Source organism: Cherax quadricarinatus, chromosome 80 (assembly GCF_038502225.1).
Source record: "Cherax quadricarinatus isolate ZL_2023a chromosome 80, ASM3850222v1, whole genome shotgun sequence".
In the NCBI taxonomy this organism is placed as follows: Eukaryota; Metazoa; Arthropoda; class Malacostraca; order Decapoda; family Parastacidae; genus Cherax; species Cherax quadricarinatus.
Genome location: NC_091371.1, coordinates 12,396,554 through 12,422,813, shown reverse-complemented (window position 1 = coordinate 12,422,813; position 26,260 = coordinate 12,396,554). Strand labels below are relative to the sequence as shown.

Genomic DNA, 26,260 nt, shown 5'->3' with positions numbered 1-26,260 from the left:
TGGACATCCAGCTGGAATGTGTGTGAGATAGAAGTGGATTCAATTGGTTTTTATGACGATGTGCTATTGTAGCGTGAGTAAAGTAATATGCATGAAGGGATTCAGGGAAGCAAGTTAGCTGGACTTGAGTCCTGGAGATGGGAAGTATGGTGCTTGCACTCTGAGGGGTGGGTATGGAAATAAATGATATAAAATACCGACACAATGGAAATATAAATACTTAAGCATTATAATGTAATCCTTTATTGACAACGTTTCGCCTACACAGTGGGCTTTATCAAGTCACAAACAGATCTACCTTGGTGAAACATACGTGGCTATATATAGGATAGGAATGCTGGGTCAGGTGGAGAAAGATGCACGTGACAATCTTCGGAGTAGAGTGAAGAAGTCTAAAAACTTGGGTAGCTTTTTAAAGAGATTGGATAAGTACATAAGTGGATCTTCTGCAGTGTTCCTCGATTCTTATGTTCTTATGTGGGATAGCGATGAAGAAGTTTCTTGGCGAGGAGTTCAGCTAAGTTATAGCAGCCGTTGTTCTGGTTGAAGTTGTTGGATGCACAGGTAAATGATGATTCCAGGATTCTTCTCTGGCGATAAGTCTTGCATTTCTGTAGTTAATTAAATGGTTGTGTGAATTTCAGTGTTGAATACAGGCATTCCTTGGATCGTCAGATCTGCCTGCGTACTGGTGTTCTGAAATACATGTTTGGAGGTCTCTGGATGTTTCGCCGATGTATAATTTGCTGCAGTCATTACAAGGGATTGTGTATACCCCTGCAGAGGATTGAAGCTTGTCTTGTCTATCACTGGTAATGTCCTTGATGGTGGTGAATGTGGAAGTAGATACTTGGAACAAAGTTTTGGAGAAGATGTTGGAAACATGTTTGGTAATGTAGTTGGTGGGGACGACTATGTATCTCTTCTCGGCAGTGTCTTCTCTGGGTGTGTTTAATGCCCGTCTTCTGCAGTCTCTAATAAAGTGACGAGGATAGTGAAGTTTAGAAAATACTTGTTCAATAAGAGAGCATTTTTCTTCAAGGAACTCACTGCTGCAGATTCTAAGTGCACATAGGAAAAAGCCTATAATTACACAGCCCACCATGAGTGGGTATATTTGCAGTTTTGAGCTGTAGTATCGATGCCCCTCTGGCAAGACAGTGATGGAGTGAAAGATGGTGAAAGTATTTCTTCTGTTTTGGATCACCCTATGTCGGTGGGAGATGGCCCATATCTTGAAAAAAAAATATATTTATTTATTCCCAAGCATTATATGTACATATAACATTCTGAAAGCCTACAGTATCCACATTATTTGAATATGAAATGGAACTGAACCTGAAATAATTTTTCACTCTATAGGTTTTTGATGGCAACTGAACAACTTTACCTTCGTGAAGGTCAAAGACTCACACAGGATCGTGATGTTCCTCAGTACCTTCTTCATGTTGACAAGAGACTCACAGAAGAGAATAATAGGGTCCTTCATTACCTAGATATGTCGACAAAGTATGTATTATTTATAGGTTTAATGGTATATAATTTTATTAAATTAGGTTTTTCTATAAAGATAAACATTACAATATATGGTCACCCAGCAAAAGAAAAATCTTAAATAAATTTGTTCATAGATATTATTTTCATCCTCTTGTATAATCATTAAATTTTTGAACATTATTCTTATTCAACTTCATTTATAGTAATTTTCACAACTATTTTGAATAGTTTGTTACATCTTTGCTAAAACCTAGAATCAAATCAATGTAACTAATAATGTGGTTGAATGATAAAAAAGTTTTGTTAAAAAATCTTACGGTAGTTAATGTTTTTTCTATTCAATTAATATGATAGTCACAAAATTGTTTAAAGCCTTCATGAGGGCTAAATAAAATAAGTTTCATTAATCAAAATTTAATGCATTGCTTTTTGAACATTTTACAGATGCATTTGATAAATACTGTCATATTTCTCTCACAGACGGCAGTTGATATATTGTGTGGAAAAGCAGCTCCTAAGTGAACACAAAACCCTACTGCTGCAAAAAGGGCTTGACTCGCTCCTTGATCAGAACCGTCGTCATGACCTTTCTCTCTTGTATAATCTTTTTGCCCGTATTAAAGGAGGCTTGGAGGATCTTTGTACCCATTTTAATGCTTATATTAAGGTAAGGTGCAGTTTACTTTTCGAAGTGATGTAAACCTCGGTTCCTACAATTATGGCTGATTAGAACCTTTTTCTTTAATTTCTTAGTACACTTTTCTTCATTTTCAGTTTTGATCAGTGAGTTGAGCTGCACATGCTGAGGTTACCTAATTTCCATTATTGCATAATTATGCCTTCTGAAAATATTTTTTGACAGAAAGGTTATTGAGGCAAATGATACATTCTCATTAGAATGGTTTATTCTTATGTTTCACAACCATCCCTTTAGCAAATTCACATTTAAGAAATCTTCTTTATAAATATTTTTATTGTAATTTCTTCTATAATTTGTTATCCAAAGTGTGTTAATACTTATGCTTATTTTTTCACTTGTATTGAATCGCATTTAAGCTATTCTAATACTTTCAGTCATATGGGAAAACAATTGTAGTCAACCCTGAGAAAGACAAAGGAATGGTACAGGAGCTTCTTGATTTTAAGGACAAGATGGATGGTATTGTTAGTGAATGCTTCAACTCTTCTGATAAGTTTGTTCTAGCTCTAAAAGAAGCCTTTGAACATTTCATAAATCAGAGACTTAACAAACCAGCAGAATTAATAGGTATGTTAAACATTTGTGCTGTAAGTTAACTGTAGTATATAATTTCCATTGCTCTTTATATAGAAGAATAAGGTTCTGCTTTTGCCTTACAATATTATTCGTTCCCAAAGCATTCTTTCTTTATAAAGATTAACTTCAATAACTTGATGCTGTTGACTGTTCTGTCATCTGTTTCTATTACATACTTAACTATTAATTGCCATGTAACTTTTGCAAGAAAAAAATTTGCTGCAAACAATAGGTCATCAGATAATGCAAAATAGTCTGACTAGCCTCTTAGGGTTGATTACAGTATGAGCAGTTAGTTATGTAGTATGCCTAAGTCATGTATTCTTTCAATTGTATTGAACTAGTGGCTAAATTTTACAATCAATTCAACAAAAAATGAAATGTAATAAAGTTGGTAGAATTACCGACAATATGTAAAGTAAAAGGACACAAGTGCAACTAATGTGACATTTATTGTGGCAACGTTTCGTTCTCCAGGAGCTTTATCAAGCCATTACTTGGCTTGATAAAGCTCCTGGAGAGCAAAACGTTGCCACAATAAATGTCACATTAGTTGCACTTGTGTCCTTTTACTTTACAAAAAATGAAATGTAGGCACTGACAGTATTTTCATCACTAATACTGCAATATTCAGATTTACATGTGTATGTGAACCTTAAAATGTCCTGTGTTCTACACTGGGGAATATTCTTGGAATAATCTGTGTTTCTGGGGAGCAGGTGAATCTTAAAAATAAAAAAAAAATATTTTAATTTTTATTGAAGCTGTTTTATTTTAAGCTTATTTTACTTATAAAATATTATGAGACTGTATCTCCCTTATTGCTGGTACAGGTGCAGCACTAATTTTTTGGCAATGGATGGTCTGGCACCTCTTTTAGTCCAGATGAAATTACAAATGTATCTTTTTGCTAGAGTAGTTTACTGGTTTACCACAGATAGCATGTGTAGCATGTACCCACTTATAACGTTTATATTGCAGTTGTTGATGGTGATTCCTTGATTTTGTGAGATTCTTAGCATATTTTAATAACAATAACTCTAGCCATGGGTTAGCTGTTATCAAAATACCCTGTTAACCCTAGCCATGGCTAGGGTTAATAACTATACAAATAACTTATTAATAGCTATGGCTTTTGGCAAGTTAATTGAGTTGTATATATCAAAGGGCTAGAACAATATTCTTTTGTAACAGAAGAAAGATGTATTACATTTTAATTTAATGCATGAAAAATTATATAGGGAAAGACCAAAGCATATGAAATGACTTCGATTGGATGAAATATTTAAAACAGTAGCCGAGAAGAATGTGTCATATCAGTAGGCCTTCATCTGAAAATTCTGTGGCTTCCATTTCAAATACCTCAGATGTCTTCCCTAACTTTCTAGTAGACCATGATAGGTCAGAGGTGTATTATTGAATTATGTGACCTCTGTTGGTCCAGCAAAATCTGTATTACAGCAAGGCCTTGGAACCAGGGGTTCCTGAAAATCATTGTTGTACCTGTATACGGTCTTCTTCAACATTAGTGTTTTATCCATATCTCATTTACAGCTAAGTTTGTAGATGGTAAGCTGCGTGCTGGCAATAAAGAAGCAACTGAAGATGAACTTGAGCGGCTCCTAGACAAAATTATGGTTCTTTTTAGATTTATTCATGGCAAGGATGTGTTTGAAGCTTTTTACAAGAAAGTAAGTTTAATCATAATTGCTAACATTGCTTAACCCCATCCCCATCTTACCCTGCAACTGCTACTGCCACACTTCAATCATCTACACACACCAACACAGGGCATACATCGCCAGACATGGAAGCTCAATTTCTGGAGGTCCATCAAGCACAACAACCCACAGAACCCCTTCAACCCCTAGGCTTCCCTCCCACCCAAGCACAATAACCCAAAACGAACCATTCTCCACACCCACAGTCCCCATTCTCCCTAGCACAGATACTTTCCTCCCAGTAGCCTTTCATAAAATCCACACACCCCTTAGAGCTGTAACTCAAACCCTGCAACCACATATTGGTGAGTGTAGGATCTGAAGTAGGAGAAACTGGCAGACAACCCATTTGAAAAGAACCTAGGAATATTCATTACCTCAAACCTGTACTCTTTAGTATATATAAAAATATCAGATTGGAGGGAGAGAGTGTGGAGGAGGTGAATGTATTCAGATATTTGGGAGTGGATGTGTCAGCGGATGGGTCTATGAAAGATGGGGTGAATCATAGAATTGATGAGGGAAAAAGGGTGAGTGGTGCACTTAGGAGTCTGTGGAGACAAAGAACTTTGTCCTTGGAGGCAAAGAGGGGAATGTATGAGAGTATAGTTTTACCAATGCTCTTATATGGGTGTAAAGCATGGGTGATGAATGTTGCAGCGAGGAGAAGGCTGGAGGCAGTGGAGATGTCGTGTCTGAGGGCAATGTGTGGTGTGAATATAATGCAGAGAATTCGTAGTTTGGAAGTTAGGAGGAGGTGCGGGATTACCAAAACTGTTGTCCAGAGGGCTGAGGAAGGGTTGTTGAGGTGGTTCGGATATGTAGAGAGAATGGAGCGAAACAGAATGACTTCAAGAGTGTATCAGTCTGTAGTGGAAGGAAGGCGGGGTAGGGGGTCGGCCTAGGAAAGGTTGGAGGGAGGGGGTAAAGGAGGTTTTATGTGCGAGGGGCTTGGACTTCCAGCAGGCATGCGTGAGCGTGTTTGATAGGAGTGAATGGAGACAAATGGTTTTTAATACTTGACGTGCTGTTGGAGTGTGAGCAAAGTAACATTTATGAAGGGATTCAGGGAAACCGGCAGGCCGGACTTGAGTCCTGGAGATGGGAAGTACAGTGCCTGCACTCTGAAGGAGGGGTGTTAATGTTGCAGTTTAAAAACTGTAGTGTAAAGCACCCTTCTGGCAAGACAGTGATGGAGTGAATGATGGTGAAAGTTTTTCTTTTTCGGGCCACCCTGCCTTGGTGGGAATCGGCCAGTGTGATAATAAAAAAAAAAAATAACAGGCTAACATTGCAAAACATTCAGGAACCTTGAGAAAAATATTCAAAATATTTTTTTTTTTTACTTCATACATATAACTCATTCTTGAGTTCTAGTAAAGCACAAAGTGAAATTTGTGAAGTACAAAGTGTTCTTCACAAGTTGAGGGAAGTAGACTATGAAGAAAGAATAGGACACTTGGGCCTTTTCTCACTAGAAGAAGAAAGAAACAGCAGGAATATCACCACACACAAAACAGGGTAGACAACAATGTGATAGCATGGCTAGAAATTACTCTCCTAAAGGAGCCTTTAAATATTTGGATGGGAAAATGCCATGAAAACAGTTCACACCTAAAAATACACGAACACCCTATAAATAAAATTTAGAGGAGAGCTGTAAAATGCCTATACAGTAGTACCTTGGTATATATACATCCGCTTTGGAATAAGTCCAACTTGGTATATGTCCTGTTTGGACGTTTTGCACGTGAAAATTTTTGCTTGGTATACGACCTTTGTTTGGAATACGACTCACGAGCTAGAACTTGTATGGGTCAAAATGAGTCATGACACCGTGTGCTACCCTTGATTACCTCTCTTGAGACAAAGCCATGACTGCCCACTAGCATCAGTACACAAGTGAGGCTGAGGGTTTTGTTCCCAACAAGTTTTTAATTGTGACAAAACAGGCCTGTTATGGAAGAAAATGCTTAACAGGACCTATAATACACAAGGTCCAAATAGGGAAAAGAGACAGAAAAGAGAAGGGGACTCTCCTTCCAAACAATAACAGTTCCTCCTCCTCCCTTCTCAGCACTATCCTAGTAGGCACTCTACTCTTCAGCAAAGTAAAGTGAGGTTAAATTTGCATTTATTTCATCTAATTCTTCTGTATTTATAGATGTGTTTTAGTATTAAGCAGTGTTTAAATTATTTTATGCCACCCCATCAATGTATAATATGTCAATAACAAGAGGATTTATTTTTTTTCATGGGAACAGATACATTGTTTTTCCCTATATTTCTTATGGGAAAATTTGTTTGGTATACATCCTGTTTGGTATAAGTTCAAGGTCCTGGAACGGATTAAGGACGTATACCAAGGTACCAATGTAATTTCAAACTTTTAACAAAGATTAAAAAAGGACACTAAATAACACTTCTTCACAAACAGAGCAGTATATTTTTGGAATGGGGTCCAAAAGGAAATAGTAGATTGGATATATGATTGGAGGGAGAGAATGTGGAGGAAGTAAATTTACTGTGTTCAGATATTCGGGAGTAGATTTGTTGGCAGATTGGTCTATAAACAACTAAGCAAAGCATAGAATATACAAGAGGAGACAAAAAAAGGGGTAATGTACCAGAGTATAGTGCATGAGAGGCATAGATTTTGAATGTTGCAGTGAGGATGAGGCTAGAAGCAGTAGAGATGTTATGTTTGAGGGCAATTTGAGGTGTGAATATTATGCAGAGAATTCAGAATGTGGAGTTCAGGAAGGAGTGTAGTGTTACCAAAAGTACCAATAAGAGGGCTGAGGAGGGGTTGTTGAATTGGTCTGAGCATTTGAGTGGGGTCAGATGGCTTTTAAGACTTGGCATGCTATTGGAGTGTGAGTAGGGTAACATTTATGAAGTGATTCAGGGAAACTGGTTAGCTGGACTTGAGTCCTGTAGGTGGGAAGTACAATGCCTGAACGCTATAGGAGGTGTGAGGCTGTTGCAGGTCAGAGGATTATCTGAACTGGAATGTTAGCCCACTTCTGGCAAGACACTGATTAAATGAATGACAGTAAAATGTGTTTCCTCTTATTTGGGTTCACCCTACCTTGGTGGGAGACAGCTAGTGAGTTAAAAAAAAAAATTATTTAGCAATTCAAAACTGAAATTTAGACATTTTGAATACATACCAGCATAGCTTTGCTTCTGTAGCTACTAACCAGTAGTTACATAGTCATGGTGCATACATCCAGCTAAACCCTAGGTTGCCGTATGATGGCCTAGACAAGATCTCATGGCACAAGTGTGAATGAATGAGAAAATATGTATAGTATATACATTCTACTATTTGAAAGGATGGTTAGAATCCATTCTTAGTGAGCAATTTGTCTTGTAGAAAACTCCTTAAATGTCCTGGGTAAAAGACTGGTTATTACTTTCTCGATAATTAATAACCAAGCATGCAAAATACTAACCATGCATATTAAGTTCCTAGGTAGTAGGTTGGTAGACAGCAGCCGCCCAGGGAGGTACTACCGTCCTACTAAGTGAGTGTAAAATGAAAGCCTGTAATTGTTTTACATGATGGTAGGATTGCTGGTGTTTTTTCTGTCTCATAAACTTGCAAGATTTCAGGTATGTCTTGCTACTTCTACTTACACTTAGGTCACACTACACATGCATGTACAAGAGTATATATACACATACCACTGGGTTTTCTTTTATTTTCTTACTAGTTCTTGTTTATTTCCTCTTATCTCCATGGGGAAGTGGAACAGAATTCTTCCTCCATAAGCCATGCGTGTCGTAAGAGGCGACTAAAATGCCAGGAGCAAGGGTCTGGTAACCCCTTCTCCTGTATGCATTACTATAGTTAAGAAGAACTTTTGTTTTTCTTTTTGGGCCACCCTGCTTCAGTGGGATACGGCCAGTTTGTTGAAAGAAAGAAATATTAAGTTAATATGTTAAATTTCTTTTGAGTTGTGTGTTGTACATACACACATACACGTATAACCTGGTAGGCAATCAATATCCAAATGACAAGATAGTCTTAAAATTGTTGTGGCACTTTTCACTCCTGAAGATAACTAATCTTGTCATATTGCTGGAAGAAAATGTTTAAATGCACTATTGATCATATTTATAGGACCTGGCCAAGCGTTTGCTAGTGGGCAAATCTGCTAGTGTAGATGCAGAGAAAAGCATGCTGAGTAAGCTAAAGCAAGAATGTGGCCCTGGATTTACAAGCAAGTTGGAAGGCATGTTTAAAGATATGGAGTTATCCAAGGACATAATGCTGGCATTTAAACAGGTGAGACTAGATTTTTTTTTTGCATTATGATGTAAATTCCCTTTTGAATAAAAACACTTCAGTTTGGTGGGTGAATGTTAGAGATGTAATTACAGTACCTATTTGTAGCTACTGAGGTAGAACTATAATTATGGTTACCTATTTTCATTAGTATTTGTTCATCATAAAGGTACAGTGGAACCGCTACTTGCGAGCGTGTCCACGTGCTCTTGATCTCGGGAATTGTATCTCATTTGTTTGTTGGGCTATCTTATTGAAACTTGGGCAATGTATGATGGAAAGATGCTTCTTAACGTAAACCAAAAATGAAAGAAATCTAAGCATAAATAATGGAGTTCACTTCTCAGCAATTAGCCACCCCTTTGCAGTAATTTCAAAAGATTTTTATGGTTGTATTCTCGCTTTTTTTGGTCTCGTTTGATAGAATGGAAGATATATTACAGAAATAGATATGATTTTAATTGCTTTCATGACGAAAAGTACCTTGAAATAGAGCTCAACCTAGGAGAAATGGTCCATTGCTTGGCTGCTTCAGAGTAAACAAATGATGTCACTTTCCATTCCAATATGCAGTCGTGAATAGGTTGACATTATTTATACAATTATTGCAATAAGGAATAACAGTAAATCTTATATTTTTTGTGTGAATAAAAATTGCAAATTATTTATATAATAATATTAATAATAATAATATGTATAATAATATTATTTTATTTTATATAACCGGACTTGAGTCCTGGAAATGGGAAGTAAAGTGTCTGCACTCTAAAGGAGGGGTTTGGGATATTGGCAGTTTGGAGAGAGATATACATGTATATTGTGTATTTTTATACGTATATACTTCTAAGCTGTTGTATTTCTGGGCACTTCTGCAAAAACAGTGATTATGTGTGAGTGAGGTGAAAGTGTTGAATGATGATGAAAGTGTTTTCTTTTTGGGGATTTTCTTTCTCTTTGGGTCACCCTGCCTCGGTGGGAGACGGCCGACTTGTTGAAAAAAAATTTAAATAAAATACGTATTAATAATAATAGTATAATAATATAATACATGTTTATACATGTTTGTACATGTTTATAGAGGGGCAACTGATATATCGGATCATTATTTAGTTGTAGCTACAGTTAGAGTAAGAGGTAGGTGGGAAAAGAGGAAGGTGGCAACAACAAGTAAGAGGGAGGTGAAAGTGTATAAACTAAGGGAGGAGGAAGTTCAGGGGAGATATAAGCGACTGTTGGCAGAAAGGTGGGCTAGTGCAAAGATGAGTAGTGGGGGGGTTGAAGAGGGTTGGAATAGTTTTAAAAATGCAGTATTAGAATGTGGGGCAGAAGTTTGTGGTTATAGGAGGATGGGGGCAGGTGGAAAGAGGAGTGATTCGTGGAATGATGAAGTAAAGGGCGTGATAAAAGAGAAAAAGTTAGCTTATGAGAGGTTTTTACAAAGCAGAAGTGTTATAAGAAAAGCAGAGTATATGGAGAGTAAAAGAAAGGTGAAGAGAGTGCTGAGAGAGTGCAAAAGGAGAGCAGATGATAGAGTGGGAGAGGCACTGTCAAGAAATTTTAATGAAAATAAGAAAAAATTTTGGAGTGAGTTAAACAAGTTAAGAAAGCCTAGGGAAAGTATGGATTTGTCAGTTAAAAACAGAGTAGGGAAGTGAGTAGATGGGGAGAGGGAGGTATTAGGTAGATGGCGAGAATATTTTGAGGAACTTTTAAATGTTGAGGAAGAAAGGGAGGCGGTAATTTCATGCACTGGCCAGGGAGGTATACCATCTTTTAGGAGTGAAGAAGAGCAGAATGTAAGTGTGGGGGAGGTACGCGAGGCATTACGTAGAATGAAAGGGGGGTAAAGTAGCTGGAACTGATGGGATCATGACAGAAATGTTAAAAGCAGGGGGGATATAGTGTTGGAGTGGTTGGTACTTTTGTTTAATAAATGTATGAAAGAGGGGAAGGTACCTAGGGATTGGCGGAGAGCATGTATAATCCCTTTATATAAAGGGAAAGGGGACAAAAGAGATTGTAAAAATTATAGAGGAATAAGTTTATTGAGTATACCAGGAAAAGTGTACAGTAGGGTTATAATTGAAAGAATTAGAGGTAAAACAGAATGTAGGATTGCGGATGAGCAAGGAGGTTTCAGAGTGGGTAGGGGATGTGTAGATCAAGTGTTTACATTGAAGCATATAAGTGAACAGTATTTAGATAAAGGTAGGGAAGTTTTTATTGCATTTATGGATTTAGAAAAGGCATATGATAGAGTGGATAGGGGAGCAATGTGGCAGATGTTGCAAGTATATGGAATAGGTGGTAAGTTATTAAATGCTGTAAAGAGTTTTTATGAGGATAGTGAGGCTCAGGTTAGGGTGTGTAGAAGAGAGGGAGACTACTTTCCGGTAAAAGTAGGTCTTAGACAGGGATGTGTAATGTCACCATGGTTGTTTAATATATTTATAGATGGGGTTGTAAAAGAAGTAAATGCTAGGGTGTTCGGGAGAGGGGTGGGACTAAATTATGAGAATCAAATTCAGAATGGGAATTAACACAGTTACTTTTTGCTGATGATACTGTGCTTATGGGAGATTCTAAAGAAAAATTGCAAAGGTTAGTGGATGAGTTTGGGAATGTGTGTAAAGGTAGAAAGTTGAAAGTGAACATAGAAAAGAGTAAGGTGATGAGGGTATCAAATTATTTAGATAAAGAAAAATTGGATATCAAATTGGGGAGGAGGAGTATGGAAGAAGTGAATGTTTTCAGATACTTGGGAGTTGACGTGTCGGCGGATGGATTTATGAAGGATGAGGTTAATCATAGAATTGATGAGGGAAAAAAGGTGAGTGGTGCATTGAGGTATATGTAGTCAAAAAACGTTATCTATGGAGGCAAAGAAGGGAATGTATGAAAGTATAGTGGTACCAACACTCTTATATGGGTGTGAAGCTTGGGTGGTAAATGCAGCAGCGAGGAGACGGTTGGAGGCAGTGGAGATGTCCTGTTTAAGGGCAATGTGTGGTGTAAATATTATGCAGAAAATTCGGAGTGTGGAAGTTAGGAGAAGGTGTGGAGTTAATAAAAGCATTAGTCAGAGGGCAGAAGAGGGGTTGTTGAGGTGGTTTGGTCATTTAGAGAGAATGGATCAAAGTAGAATGACATGGAAAGCATATAAATCTATAGGGGAAGGAAGGCGAGGTAGGGGTCGTCCTCAAAAGGGTTGGAGAGAGGGGGTAAAGGAGGTTTTGTCGGCAAGGGGTTTGGACTTCCAGCAAGCGTGCGTGAGCGTGTTAGATAGGAGTGAATGGAGACGAATGGTACTTGGGACCTGACGATCTGTTGGAGTGTGAGCAGGGTAATATTTAGTGAAGGGATTCAGGGAAACCGGTTATTTTCATATAGTCGGACTTGAGTCCTGGAAATGGGAAGTACAATGCCTGCACTTTAAAGGAGGAGTTTGGGATATTGGCAGTTTGGAAGGATATGTTGTGTATCTTTATACGTATATGCTTCTAAACCGTTGTATTCTGAGCACCTCTGCAAAAACAGTGATTATGTGTGAGTGTGGTGAAAGTGTTGAATGATGATGAAAGCATTTTCTTTTTGGGGATTTTCTTTCTTTTTTGGGTCACCCTGCCTCGGTGGGAGACGGCCGACTTGTTAAAAAAAATAAAAATAATATTTTTTTATTTTTTTATTATCACACTGGCCGATTCCCACCAAGGCAGGGTGGCCCGAAAAAGAAAAACTTTCACCATCATTCACTCCATCACTGTCTTGCCAGAAGGGTGCTTTACACTACAGTTTTTAAACTGCAACATTAACACCCCTCCTTCAGAGTGCAGGCACTGTACTTCCCATCTCCAGGACTCAACTCCGGCCTGCCGGTTTCCCTGAACCCCTTCATAAATGTTACTTTGCTCACACTCCAACAGCACTTCAACTATTAAAAACCATTCGTCTCCATTCACTCCTATCAAACACGCTCACGCACGCCTGCTGGAAGTCCAAGCCCCTCGCACACAAAACCTCCTTTACCCCCTCCCTCCAACCTTTCCTAGGCCGACCCCTACCCCGCCTTCCTTCCACTACAGACTGATACACTCTTGAAGTCATTCTGTTTCGCTCCATTCTCTCTACATGTCCGAACCACCTCAACAACCCTTCCTCAGCCCTCTGGACAACAGTTTTGGTAATCCCGCACGTCCTCCTAACTTCCAAACTACGAATTCTCTGCATTATATTCACACCACACATTGCCCTCAGACATGACATCTCCACTGCCTCCAGCCTTCTCCTCGCTGCAACATTCATCACCCATGCTTCACACCCATATAAGAGTGTTGGTAAAACTATACTCTCATACATTCCCCTCTATGCCTCCAAGGACAAAGTTCTTTGTCTCCACAGACTCCTAAGTGCACCACTCACCCTTTTGCCCTCATCAATTCTATGATTCACCTCATCCTTCATAGACCCATCCGCTGACACGTCCACTCCCAAATATCTGAATACATTCACCTCCTCCATACTCTCTCCCTCCAATCTGATATCCAATCTTTCATCACCTAATATTTTTGTTATCCTCATAACCTTACTCTTTCCTGTATTCACTTTTAATTTTCTTCTTTTGCACACCCTACCAAATTCATCCACCAATCTCTGCAACTTCTCTTCAGAATCTCCCAAGAGCACAGTGTCATCAGCAAAGAGCAACTGTGACAACTCCACTTTGTGTGATTCTTTATCTTTTAACTCCACGCCTCTTGTCAAGACCCTCGCATTTACTTCTCTTACAACCCCATCTATAAGTATATTAAACAACCACGGTGACATCACACATCCTTGTCTAAGGCCTACTTTTACTGGGAAATAATTTCCCTCTTTCTAACGTACTCTAACTTGAGCCTCACTATCCTCGTAAAAACTCTTCACTGCTTTCAGTAACCTACCTCCTACACCATACACCTGCAACATCTGCCACATTGCCCCCCTATCCACCCTGTCATACGCCTTTTCCAAATCCATAAATGCCACAAAGACCTCTTTAGCCTTATCTAAATACTGTTCACTTATATGTTTCACTGTAAACACCTGGTCCACACACCCCCTACCTTTCCTAAAGCCTCCTTGTTCATCTGCTATCCTATTCTCCGTCTTAATTTTAATTCTTTCAATAATAACTCTACCATACACTTTACCAGGTATACTCAACAGACTTATCCCCCTATAATTTTTGCACTCTCTTTTGTCCCCTTTGCCTTTATACAAAGGAACTATGCATGCTCTCTGCCAATCCCTAGGTACCTTACCCTCTTCCATACATTTATGAAATAATTGCACCAACCACTCCAAAACTATATCCCCACCTGCTTTTAACATTTCTGTCTTTATCCCATTAATCCCGGCTGCCTTACCCCCTTTCATTTTACCTACTGCCTCACGAACTTCCCCCACACTCACAACTGGCTCTTCCTCACTCCTACAAGATGTTATTCCTCCTTGCCCTATACACGAAATCACAGCTTCCCTATCTTCATCAACATTTAACAATTCCTCGAAATATTCCCTCCATCTTCCCAATACCTCTAACTCTCCATTTAATAACTCTCCTCTCCTATTTTTAACTGACAAATCCATTTGTTCTCTAGGCTTCCTTAACTTGTTAATCTCACTCCAAAACTTTTTCTTATTTTCAACAAAATTTGTTGATAACATCTCACCCACTCTCTCATTTGCTCTCTTTTTACATTGCTTCACCACTCTCTTAACCTCTCTCTTTTTCTCCATATACTCTTCCCTCCTTGCATCACTTCTACTTTGTAAAAACTTCTCATATGCTAACTTTTTCTCCCTTGCTACTCTCTTTACATCATCATTCCACCAATCGCTCCTCTTCCCTCCCGCACCCACTTTCCTGTAACCACAAACTTCTGCTGAACACTCTAACACTACATTTTTAAACCTACCCCATACCTCTTCGACCCCATTGCCTATGCTCTCATTAGCCCATCTATCCTCCAATAGCTGTTTATATCTTTCCCTAACTGCCTCCTCTTTTAGTTTATAATAATAATAATAATATAATATGTATAATATTAATACATATATAATAATAATGTACTACATATAATAATTATAATAATAGACAGCTTCAAAATTATAATAATAGACAGCTTCAATGTGGTAAACATTGCCATCACTAGATGGCAATGTTTACCACAACAAAGAGGGAGCGGTTGTGGCCGCCTCCACCTGTTACATGACATACTGTATTTTATTCATTCTAGAGTATTTATCATGTTTCTATGTTATTCATATTGTTTGTTATGTCATATTAGATGAACTGTGATATATAAATAATCCGTATAGATGATATTAGCGAAATTATTCATGAAGTATTTTGCTCGGTCTCCAGACAAACTCTCGTCCACCTCCGACACCGCCCATACCACCACATGAATGACATATTTTATTCATTATAGTGTATATATCAGGTTTCTGTGTTATTTATATTGTTTATTATGTCATGTTAGATGAAGTGAGATAAATAAACCAAAGAGTTGATATTAGCAAAATTATGGAAGTACAGAATTCCACTGGAACGGATTAATTGCATTTCAATTAATTTAAATGAGGAAAATTGACTCTGCAAACGAGCAAATCCAGTTGCGAGCAAGGTCATGGAACGGATTAAACTCGCAAGTAGAGGTTCCACTGTATTTAAAATTTCCAATGGATGCAATTAGCAAGTATTACCTCCTGTTTTAAATTAATTCCATATTCTACCTTATTATTTGTGAAGAATATTTCCCAGTATCCCTCTAGCTCTATTTTTCTTAATTTATATATGTGGCCCCTTGTTATCTGTGTTGGAGGTACTAAAAGCACTTCTTTATTCTTTTATATCTTGTTATAACTTTGGGTCCACATGAATACATTATACTATTAGTAATGATTTGTTGGCAATATGCAAAGATTAGTTTCACATTTTTTTGTCTTTCCCTAGAATGTGGAGAATTTTACTCAGTTGTACACTCGTGTAATATAATTTCTTTTTTTAACTTATTGTGTTTTAATTAAATTTTATGAATGTTTTGCTACCCCATCATAGTAATTAATGTTTTTCTGTCATCAGAATTCTCAGCTGGGCAGCACGGCCATGGAGCTTAATGTGAACATTTTAACAATGGGTTATTGGCCAAATTACCCAGTAATGGAAGTGAGCATGCCACCAGAGATGGTTAATTATCAACAGATCTTCACAAAATTCTACCTAGCTAAACATAGTAACAGAAAATTGCAGGTTTGTGTAAAATATTTTTTTTTTTTTTCTCTCTCCTTGGGGCCATTTCTTTGTAATCAGTATCCAGTTGCTTGACTATGAGCAAGTTTAGGGTTTTGGCTTTGTGTGTCAGTATAAAACTACAGATATAATCTGAAAGAAAATTCAAGCAAAAGTACACTAAAGCAACTGTAGAGTGGTAAATCTATAAAAAAGGTTAATTACTTTTTAAACCAGGTTTTCTATGTGTTATCAGATTTGATGACCCTGAAAATATGCTTACCTTGCCACTTATACATAATACAGCTTTTAACTGATAAAACTCCTATTCTACTTTCAACAAACTGGCTGTATTCCACAGAGGCAAGTGGCCCAGAAGGGACACCGAAAGTTTCTCCTTTTAAATTTAGTAATATATATACAGTGTGTGTAAAGGTAGAAAGTTGAAAGTGAACATAGAAAAGAGTAAGATGATGAGAGTATCAAATAATTTAGATAAAGAAAAATTGGATATCAAATTGGGGAGGAGGAGTAAGGAAGAAGTGAATGTTTTATGATATTTGGGAGTTGACGTGTCAGCGGATGGATTTATGAAGGATGAGGTTAATCATAGAATTGATGAAGGAAAAAAGGTGAGTGTTGCATTGAGGTATATGTGGAGGCAAAAAATGTTATCTATGGAAGCAAAGAAGGAAATGTATGAAAGTATAGTACAGTGGACCCCCGCATAACGATTACCTCCGAATGTGACCAATTATGTAAGTGTATTTATGTAAGTGCGTTTGTACGTGTATGTTTGGGGGTCTGAAATGGACTAATCTACTTCACAATATTTCTTATGGGAACAAATTCGGTCAGTACTGGCACCTGATCATACTTCTGGAGTGAAAAAATATCGTTAACCGGGGGTCCACTGTAGTACCAACACTCTTCTATGGGTGTGAAGCTTGGGTGGTAAATGCAGCAGTGAGGAGACGGTTGGAGGCAGTGGAGATGTCCTGTCTAAGGGCAATGTGTGGTGTAAATATTATGTAGAAAATTCGGAGTGTGGAAATTAGGAAAAGGTGTGGAGTTAATAAAAGTATTAGTCAGAGGGATGAAGAGGGTTTGTTGAGGTGGTTTGGTCATTTAGAGAGAATGGATCAAAGTAGAATGACATGGAGAGCATATAAATCTGTAGGGGAAGGAAGGCGGGGTAGGGGTTGTCCTCGAAAAGGTTTCCACTTTGAATTTTTATTCTCACAAAAAATAGAAGATTTACTGTTATGGAGACTACTGCATTAGTGTAGAAATGGTATAAATAATATCAGTGCACTTGTGAAAGAATATTAGACTCACCAGTTGACATGTATTGGACGTGTAGCATGATTTGTTTACTTTTGAACTTTGGTAAAAATCAAACATTTCTGCTACTTTGAGCTCAATTTCAAGGTACTTTTCATTGTAAAACCAGTCAAAATCATCTCAATTTCTGTAATATGTCTTCCATTCTATAAAATGAGACCAGGAAAACTAGAATACAACAATAAATACCATATGAAAATACAGTGCAAAGTTGCTGTTTTAATTCAAAAACACGGTCAAAGTTTTTTTTTTCTCATTATGCACTGTGTGCTGCAGGATTTTTTTTATACTGCACACACTGACCATCGCAGACACTGCAAGGCTCCAGGCGGACATCAACCAAATCTTTCAGTGGGCTGCAGAAAACAATATGAAGTTCAACGATGGGAAATTTCAATTACTCAGATATGGTAAACACGAGGAAATTAAATCTTTATCAGAGTACAAAACAAATTCTGGCCACAAAATAGAGCGAAACACCAACGTCAAAGACCTGGGAGTGATCATGTCGGAGGATCTCACCTTCAAAGACCATAACATTGTATCAATCGCAGCTGCTAGAAAAATGACAGGATGGATAATGAGAACCTTCAAAACTAGGGAGGCCAAGCCCATGATGACACTCTTCAGGTCACTTGTTCTATCTAGGCTGGAATATTGCTGCACACTAACATCACCTTTCAAGGCAGGTGAAATTGCTGACCTAGAAAATGTACAGAGAACCTTCACGGCACGCATAACGGAGAAAAAACACCTCAATTACTGGGAGTGCTTGAGGTTCCTGAACCTGTATTCCCTGGAATGCAGGCGGGAGAGATACATGATTATATACACCTGGAAAATCCTAGAGGGACTAGTACCGAACTTGCACACGAAAATCACTCACTACAAAAGCAAAAGACTTGGCAAACGATGCAACATCCCCCCAATGAAAAGCAGGGGTGTCACTAGCACGTTAAGAGACCATACAATAAGTGTCAGGGGCCCGAGACTGTTCAACTGCCTCCCAGCATACATAAGGGGGATTACCAATAGACCCCAATAGCACCTAAAGTCGGTACCTGACCAGCCTCGTATGTTGGTTTGCGTGCAGCCAGCAGTAACAGCCTGGTTAATCAGGCTCTGATCCACCAGGAGGCCTGGTCACAGACCGGGCCGCGGGGGCGTTGACCCCCGAAACTCTTCAGGTAAACTCCAGGTAATAGACCCATTCTTTCATATGTAGGCCTACCAGCTTTCTCTCACTAGATTTGAGGGCGCTAGAATTTAAGCATACTAGTACGTCAAAAACCCTGGTGCGTAAGCCGTACTAGTGCGTCCGAAACCCTGAAAGGGTTAAACACGACATCTCCGCTGCCTCTAGCCACCTCCTTGCTGCAGCATTTACAACCCTTGCTTCACACCCATATGAGTGTTGGTACCACTATACTCTTGTACATTCCCTTCTTTGCCTCCATGGATAATGTTCTTTGTCTCCGCAGATACCTCAATGCACCACTCTTCTTTTTTTCTTTTGTCAATTCTACGATTTACTTCATCCTTCATAAACCTATCCCCTTTTCCCGTATAGCCTACTAAAAAGAAAAAGAAAGAAATTGTAAGTATTTTCTTTATATTTTGATTGTTTATACCAAAAGTTCATTGGAAATATTTTCTTAATCCTTTTCAGTGGCAACCAACACTAGGCCACTGTGTTTTGAAAGCAGCATTTACTCAGGGTGCTAAGGAACTCCAGGTATCATTGTTTCAAGCTCTTGTGCTACTACTGTTTAATAAAGCAGACACAATCTCATTAGCAGATATTGCAACAGGAACAAATATTGAGGTAAGTTTACTGGAGATTGGAAGTCTTTTAATTTGCTGTCTAATAAAAAAATGCAAATGGAAATTACATACTGTATTGTGAATGTAACAATTGCTGTACAATTTCTCCCACTTATTCTTACATTCACAATGTAATTTTACTTTAAATTGACTGGAATATAATGTCATGTGAAAAAATGCTGCCTATCACTAAAATTGGTACTAGAAATTCTGTCAAGGGTGCTCTGAAGTCAACAGTTATGTCTGTCACATTCCTTGGATTCAGCGAGAGCTCGTTAGAATTATATTTTTATTAATCTTGCAAAGACTACATGCTTGCCTCAAGGCTGCAAGATTGGCAGTTTGTAATCTGCACAGTTCTTCCTTTCTTGGAATGAGGTTTTAGACTAACATTTTATACATCAAATTTTATTATTCCTTTCAATAATATAGTTTTATAAATAAGACTACATATTAAGTGAAGGTTGTGCTTGTATTTGCTAACCACTTTAATTCACAGCATGTCTTCATGATGTTCCATTTCTTTGGTGTAAGCCATTGAAATGTTATAAGACATTTAACTGCAATTATTGGTTCCATACTCTTGCATAGTTTACCTCTTCCCGTTCGACTCACCTTACCGTACTACAATATTATACTTTGTCAAATATTTTTCGTTAGTCACAAATTCCTTTGATGTATCTTAAATTTAATATATTGATTTCAGCCCTCACTATACTATTCTTTACTATATTCAGAATTTCTACTGAACTTAACAAGCCGTGCTAGCTGGCACCCCATCTTTACCTTTCTAATGGTCAGGGCTTAAATCATCTTTAGGTCTTCACAGTATTCTTATTTTATGCTCTTTCCATTTGTTTATTTCCAGCACATACTTTTCATTTTCACTAAGTGATGCATTAATTTATTTAAAGGTTGCATGTGGAATATATCTTTAACTTAAACACACGAGTAAAAAATACAGAACATCATGACTCATGAAATCGTAATGACACGATTGCAAACAAACCATACCACGGGCGGGTTTGAACCCGCGGTCAGTCTCAAAACTCCAGACCGTCGTGTTAGCCACTGGAGCAGTGGCTAATGCGACGATCTGGAGTTTTGAGACTCTCTGACCGCGGGTTCAAACCCGCCCGTGATATGGTTTTTTTACAGAACATCATACTAAATTTATGCTGGATCCCCCAAAAAGTGTTCCATGTTTCTTTTTTTAACTTCAGGATGGAGAACTTCGTCGGACTTTGCAGTCTTTAGCATGTGGCAAAGCAAGAGTTCTCCATAAAACTCCGCGCAGTAAAGAAGTCAATGATGAGGATAAATTTATCTATAACAAAGACTTCACTAACCAACTTTTCCGTATCAGAATTAATCAAATTCAAATGAAGGAAACGGTAAGAAACTATAATTTGGAGCTCGAAGCATTTTGTTAAAAATTATAGACTGAAATAAATTGTGTAGTAAAAACCAGAACAGATGAGAGATCATTAAGCAATTTGAGGTAGAAAATAATAATGGCTGATCATACACAAATCTGTAGGAGACAAAAGGAGAGGTATTGGTTGTCCCAAAAAGGGTTGGAAGAAAATAGTGAAGGAGGTTTTGAGTGACAGACTTGAGCATTTAGAAAATATGTAGAAGCTTTTAAGTTCGATTGCATGTAAGTATAATTTTATGTATATTTAATCAGAGTGAAGAGCAGCAGCAGACAGAGGAGAGGGTTTTTCAGGATCGTCAGTACCAGATTGATGCAGCCATTGTCCGAATCATGAAAATGAGGAAAGTTTTGCCTCATAATCTCCTTATTACTGAACTTTACAACCAACTGAAGTTTCCTGTCAAGGTATTTGCCATTTTGATTTGTATTTTTGTCTATACACTATTAGGTATTACAGCAAAGTAGTTTATTCAGTTTACTTTAGGCTTCATTTCCTTCATGTATAAAATATTTCTACAAATCAGTCTTTTGGATGAAAGTGACAGAGTGAAGTTCTTTGAGAGGGGAATGTTGTACAAGAAAATAATTCATTAATTGCCTTTTAGAAGTTGTGGATGTGAGCTTAAACTTATGATTTTTGAAATGACAAGGAATTAAGTGAGTATTTTTTATGTGTGGGTTATTTGTGTATAATTAAGTGAGATAATGAAAAAAATATAAATTCATGTTAAACAGCTCAATGCTTTTAGAGTAAAAGATGCAGATAGTTTTTTTTTCCTAAACTCATCCCATCCTTTTAATTGCATATGGTACATTATTTGATATCAGACTTCAAAATAAATTGACAAGCATCCAGTGCCGGTCCTGGGCCTGATTCAAGGAATTCTGCAATTATAGAGAGATTTGAAATACCACTAACACAGACTTTCAGTGCATAGTGTAAGGGTTTATATTCATTAGTACTATTTTCATGGAAAGTGCTAAATGTTTAGGGGTGATAGTGCTTGGGGAATAGGCAACAATCAGATTCAATCCAAAGAAACAGAGGCTAGCCTCAATTCCTTGGTTCAAAGAATTTTACCAGTGTCAAAGAACCCTTTTAATTCATTTAACCCTTTTAGGGTCCGTGCCGTAGATCTACGGCTTTACGTTCAGGGTCCAAACTGTAGATCTACACCATGAGCTCAGCTCACTCTGATAAACTGTGAGTGTTAAATTTGGGCCTAGATATGAGAGAATACATCTATGTGGTATGTGTGCACCACATAAAACAAATCCTGCAGCACACAGTGTATAATGAGAAAAAAAACTGAGACCGTGATTTTCGATTAAAACCGACTTTGCAGTGTTTTTCGTATGTTTTTTATAGTTGTATTTGTGATTCCTTGGTCTCATTTGATAGAATGGAAGACATATTATAGAAATAGAGATGATTTTGATTGGTTTTAGCACTGGAAATGGCTTAAAACTGAGCTCAAAGTAGCAGAAATGTTAAATTTTTGCCGATGTTCAAGAGTAAACAAACGACCTCACACGTCTAATACACGCCAGCTGGTGGGTCTAATATACATTCACAAATGTGGTGATGATATTTATACAATTATAACAATACTGCATAACAGTAAATCTTCAATTTTTTGGTTTGAATAAAAATTCATTATGTGAATAAAAAATCAAAATGGAATTCATTTGTAAAGCCTCAAAACATAAGTAATGAACAGAGAAAATGTTAGTTTAGTGCCTGGAATACCTACATTGTTTATTCTGGACCCTATTTTGAAATTGGAATATTTTGAGCTGTTAAATTGGCCAAATTACCAATTTCCGGTCACTTTATTTTGTAGTTGAAACAGTTGACTTGGCGTTTTCTTGTGCCCAATTGATAGAATAGAAGTGATACTAGTGAAATAGCTAAGAATTTGGTCGACTGGAATAATGTAATTGGCCTAAAATGGGAGTCAAAGTCGGCAAAATTGCCGATTTGTAAATGTCACTGAGACATCAAAATTCGTGAGAGCATAATTTCGTCGATTTTCTATCGAATTTCGTACTTTTTGTTTTATTACCTTCAGAAAAAGATTCTCTACCATTTCATAAGAAAAAAATAACAAAATTTTTTTTTTTTTAATTCTTGGACCCTAGTGCGCATTTTGAAATTTGGCCTCTGGACCCCTGAAAGGGTTGAGATACCAGAGGCCCTAATTCCTCTGGGAGGGCATTTGGCTGATTGTGGCATCTCATTATTGGTTATATTTCATGAGTTTAACTACTGTATTTAAAGTGAAGTTGAATACATGGAGAGGTGAAAAGAAGAGTTCGTTTATAAATGAAAATCTGTAGGTAGAATTGTCATTTTAATTTATAATGTGGTAGTTTGTGGAATTCATTCCATCCACATAATTTACATTGTCTTTAAAAATAGACATTGTCAATGCATTCTACCGATATTTGTACCCAAGACTCATTACTTACTTGTTTTAACCTTGGACAACTGATAATTTATATATGTTAATGGTACCAGTATCCTAAGTGATATGTTAACTTCATGAAAGTTACATGCTCACACTCCAACAGCAGATTCCTTAAAAACTTGTTTCCATTCACTCCTGTCAAATGGCTGCTGGATACTCAAGCCCTTAAAACTCAAAGCCTCTTGTACCTCCTTCCTCCAGCCATTCCTAGGATGGCCCTCTTTCCTTTTACCTTCCACCCCAGGTTTATACACCCTCTTTGTCAACCTATTCCTGTTCATCCTTTCTGCATGCCCAGACTACCTCAGCAACCACTCTTCAGCTCTGGATCATACTCTTGGTCACCCCATGTTGCCTTTTAATTTCTATGCTTTGACTTCTCTGCATGATATTCAATTTGCTCTCTTGTATGACATTTACACTTCCTCTAATCTTATCAGAAGTCTGCTGACATCTTAATCAGGTTACCCTCCTATTGTAACATCCCTGCCCCTCCTTCACAGTGCAGGCACTGCCCTTCCCATTAAGATAATGGACTAGAATTCTGTACCCCCATAAACCGTGCATGTTGTAAAAGGTGGCTAAAATGCCCCAAGCAAAGTACTTGTAACCCCTTCTTCTGTATTCAGTTTATAAAAAGTCAGAGGAAAATTGATATGTATTTTCGCTAAATTTGATATATAGGAACAGAAGTTACAGAAGTTTTTCACATTTTTTCTTTCACCATATATTCATTGTTGTAGTGACATCTAAACTGTTATATCTGGGTCCCTCTGCAAAGACAGTGATATTGTGTGAATGACGGTGAAAGTGTTTCTTTTTTGGGTCACCCTGCCTCGGTGGGAGATGCCCGTTGTGTTAAAAAAAAAAAATTGAAAGTGTCATACAAAATCAAGGTTTTTAAGAATGAAAAAATTTAGTTGATTTATGATTGGAATGTACATATTGCAGGTACACCTGCATGGGAATAATTTAAATGCTAGTTTATATATACTTCTGCAAATGGGGTAAAATATTAGCAGTAAATTATGACTTCTTTACCCCTTCTTCCTTGGAATGAATCTGATTGCCTTTCATTCTCCAAGTGCTGTATGATACCTTTGGATTTAGCACCCCCCAACCCCCCTTTCCCTCCACCCCCATGAATGTTATAATTTACCTACATATACATATCCATTTGAAGCAGTGTGTAAAGTGGTTCAGTTTTTAAATTAATAAGCCTATATGTTTTAATTTTTTTTTTTCAGCCTGCTGACCTGAAAAAGAGGATAGAATCTCTCATTGATCGTGACTACATGGAGCGAGATAAGGACAACCCTAATACTTACAACTATGTGGCATAATTATCATCATATTGTTTACTCCTGGTATCCTTGTGATATTTCTATTACACTATAACTTTAATTTTGCCTCTGACATTCTAGTTGTTGGTGATAGGAGATGGGAGCCATGGATTGTGATATATACTGTGCATCACAGAACCTAAAACTTTATAGACTGTTTAGCTGACATGTTCCCAAGCGCCAAGAGACAGTTAAATTAATTGCAGTAGTTCGTTGCCATAGAAAAAAGTGTTTACCAAATTCTATCATAACTGAATGGGAGGCATACACTCACTGGTGAAGTGTAGTCTTAAAAGCTTCCCACTGCCCAACTGTGTACAAGATATCAGAGATGGTGTGAAGTGACTTACTAAGGAAAAACAAAGTTAGAAAAGAAATCAAGAAGAAATAGGCCCACTATGAGTTCTCAGTTTGTTTTTTGTAAAGACTAGAAAATGCAATGCAAATTAACGTATTTTCTTTGAGATTGTTGGATAGAGCTAAATTAGATGTAAATCTTGTGTTTAATTTCAAGTTTTTCATAATTAAGCATAAAATTCTCTAATTTGCTCATATTTCTTTGCTCATTTTGGTTATATCCATTTAGATCATTTAATCCTGGAAAATACGAATTTTGGTTATAGTATCATGAAGCTGAACGAATTATTCAGGTATAACTAATGAGACAGGATACATAAATATTATGCTTTACAGTTATGTATAAATCTTATAAAAGCACCAGTGGTGTATCTAAATTACTGGATTTTTTTTTTGTAGCATCTAATTTAATAAAGTATTGTACATGACATGTATGCAGATGAAATTAAATCAGGTATTATCTATTTACCTTAATTGTGTGTGCTTAACCATGGCTGCATTATGGTAATGTAGATTATTCAAACTTTTTCTGGAATATAATATTCATAAAATTGCTATTAGGCTATCATGTCCATTTTTAAGATTGGGCTCAGACACTTTTTTGGGGGGGATTCTGAAAGTAATTTTTAAACTCTGAATTACAATTCTTGGTAATATGTTGGGGCATTTTGCTAGAAAGAGTGGCAATAATCTTTCTTGTGTTTTTGTAGACTCTAATTTCTGTGGTCTGGCAGCAAATCATAGTGCTCAACCACTTTGCTAAACTGAAGCAGCCTTATAGTGGTTGTAGCCATCATCCTCATCTTGCACAGATCCACAGTCATTGGCAATGCTTAAGCCATCATTAACCAGTCAATAATATAACAAGATTCTTTTCATTTCCTCCTTGGATGTCTGAACAGAGGGACCTGTTAAGGCCGTTGAACATTTGAATTGTGACAGCAAGCTAAATAATGACAGTAAAAATGGATTTCAAATAGTAAACAAGAGTTTTATTGGATTTAGTTTTTCATTAAAAACAGACAAAAGAAGCTGCATGTTATTTTTTTACTTTAAACAAGATTCTTGCAATATGGTGATAAACATAGGGGGCATTTGTATTAGTATATGGTATACATAAATAATATTCTTGTATCTCTTCATTTTGTCTCTTATGGTATGGAATTGGCCACATTTATGAATTGGAATTTGATAAATATTTTCAAATGCAAGTCAATAAAATTCAAGTAAAATAGTATTCTGTACAGTATTAAGTATTTAAACACACTTAGCATTTTTTCCCAAGTGCTGTTGTGATGGTGGGCAATATTTAACATGGAATGCATATTTTTTTAAAAAATGTATCAAAAATTTACATTACAGGTCTTCCTCAGTTAGTGATGGATGCATTCCTGGCCCATGGCACATAAAGAGAAAATACTA

At 37.2% G+C, this 26,260-nt stretch overlaps 1 protein-coding gene across 1 annotated transcript in view; it reads left to right on the top strand.

Moving 5' to 3' along the window:
• Positions 1–25,312, top strand: part of Cul4 (cullin 4) — a 37,676-nt gene extending 12,364 nt beyond the window's left edge. The window contains exons 5-14 of the mRNA XM_070102134.1: positions 1,363–1,509; positions 1,978–2,164; positions 2,572–2,764; positions 4,328–4,464; positions 8,624–8,788; positions 15,915–16,082; positions 19,075–19,230; positions 20,453–20,623; positions 20,920–21,072; positions 24,386–25,312. Of these exons, the coding sequence (XP_069958235.1) occupies positions 1,363–1,509; positions 1,978–2,164; positions 2,572–2,764; positions 4,328–4,464; positions 8,624–8,788; positions 15,915–16,082; positions 19,075–19,230; positions 20,453–20,623; positions 20,920–21,072; positions 24,386–24,481 (1,573 nt within the window). The 3' untranslated portion in view covers positions 24,482–25,312. The remainder of the gene's footprint in view (positions 1–1,362; positions 1,510–1,977; positions 2,165–2,571; positions 2,765–4,327; positions 4,465–8,623; positions 8,789–15,914; positions 16,083–19,074; positions 19,231–20,452; positions 20,624–20,919; positions 21,073–24,385) is intronic.
• The last annotated feature ends 948 nt before the right edge of the window (positions 25,313–26,260 follow it).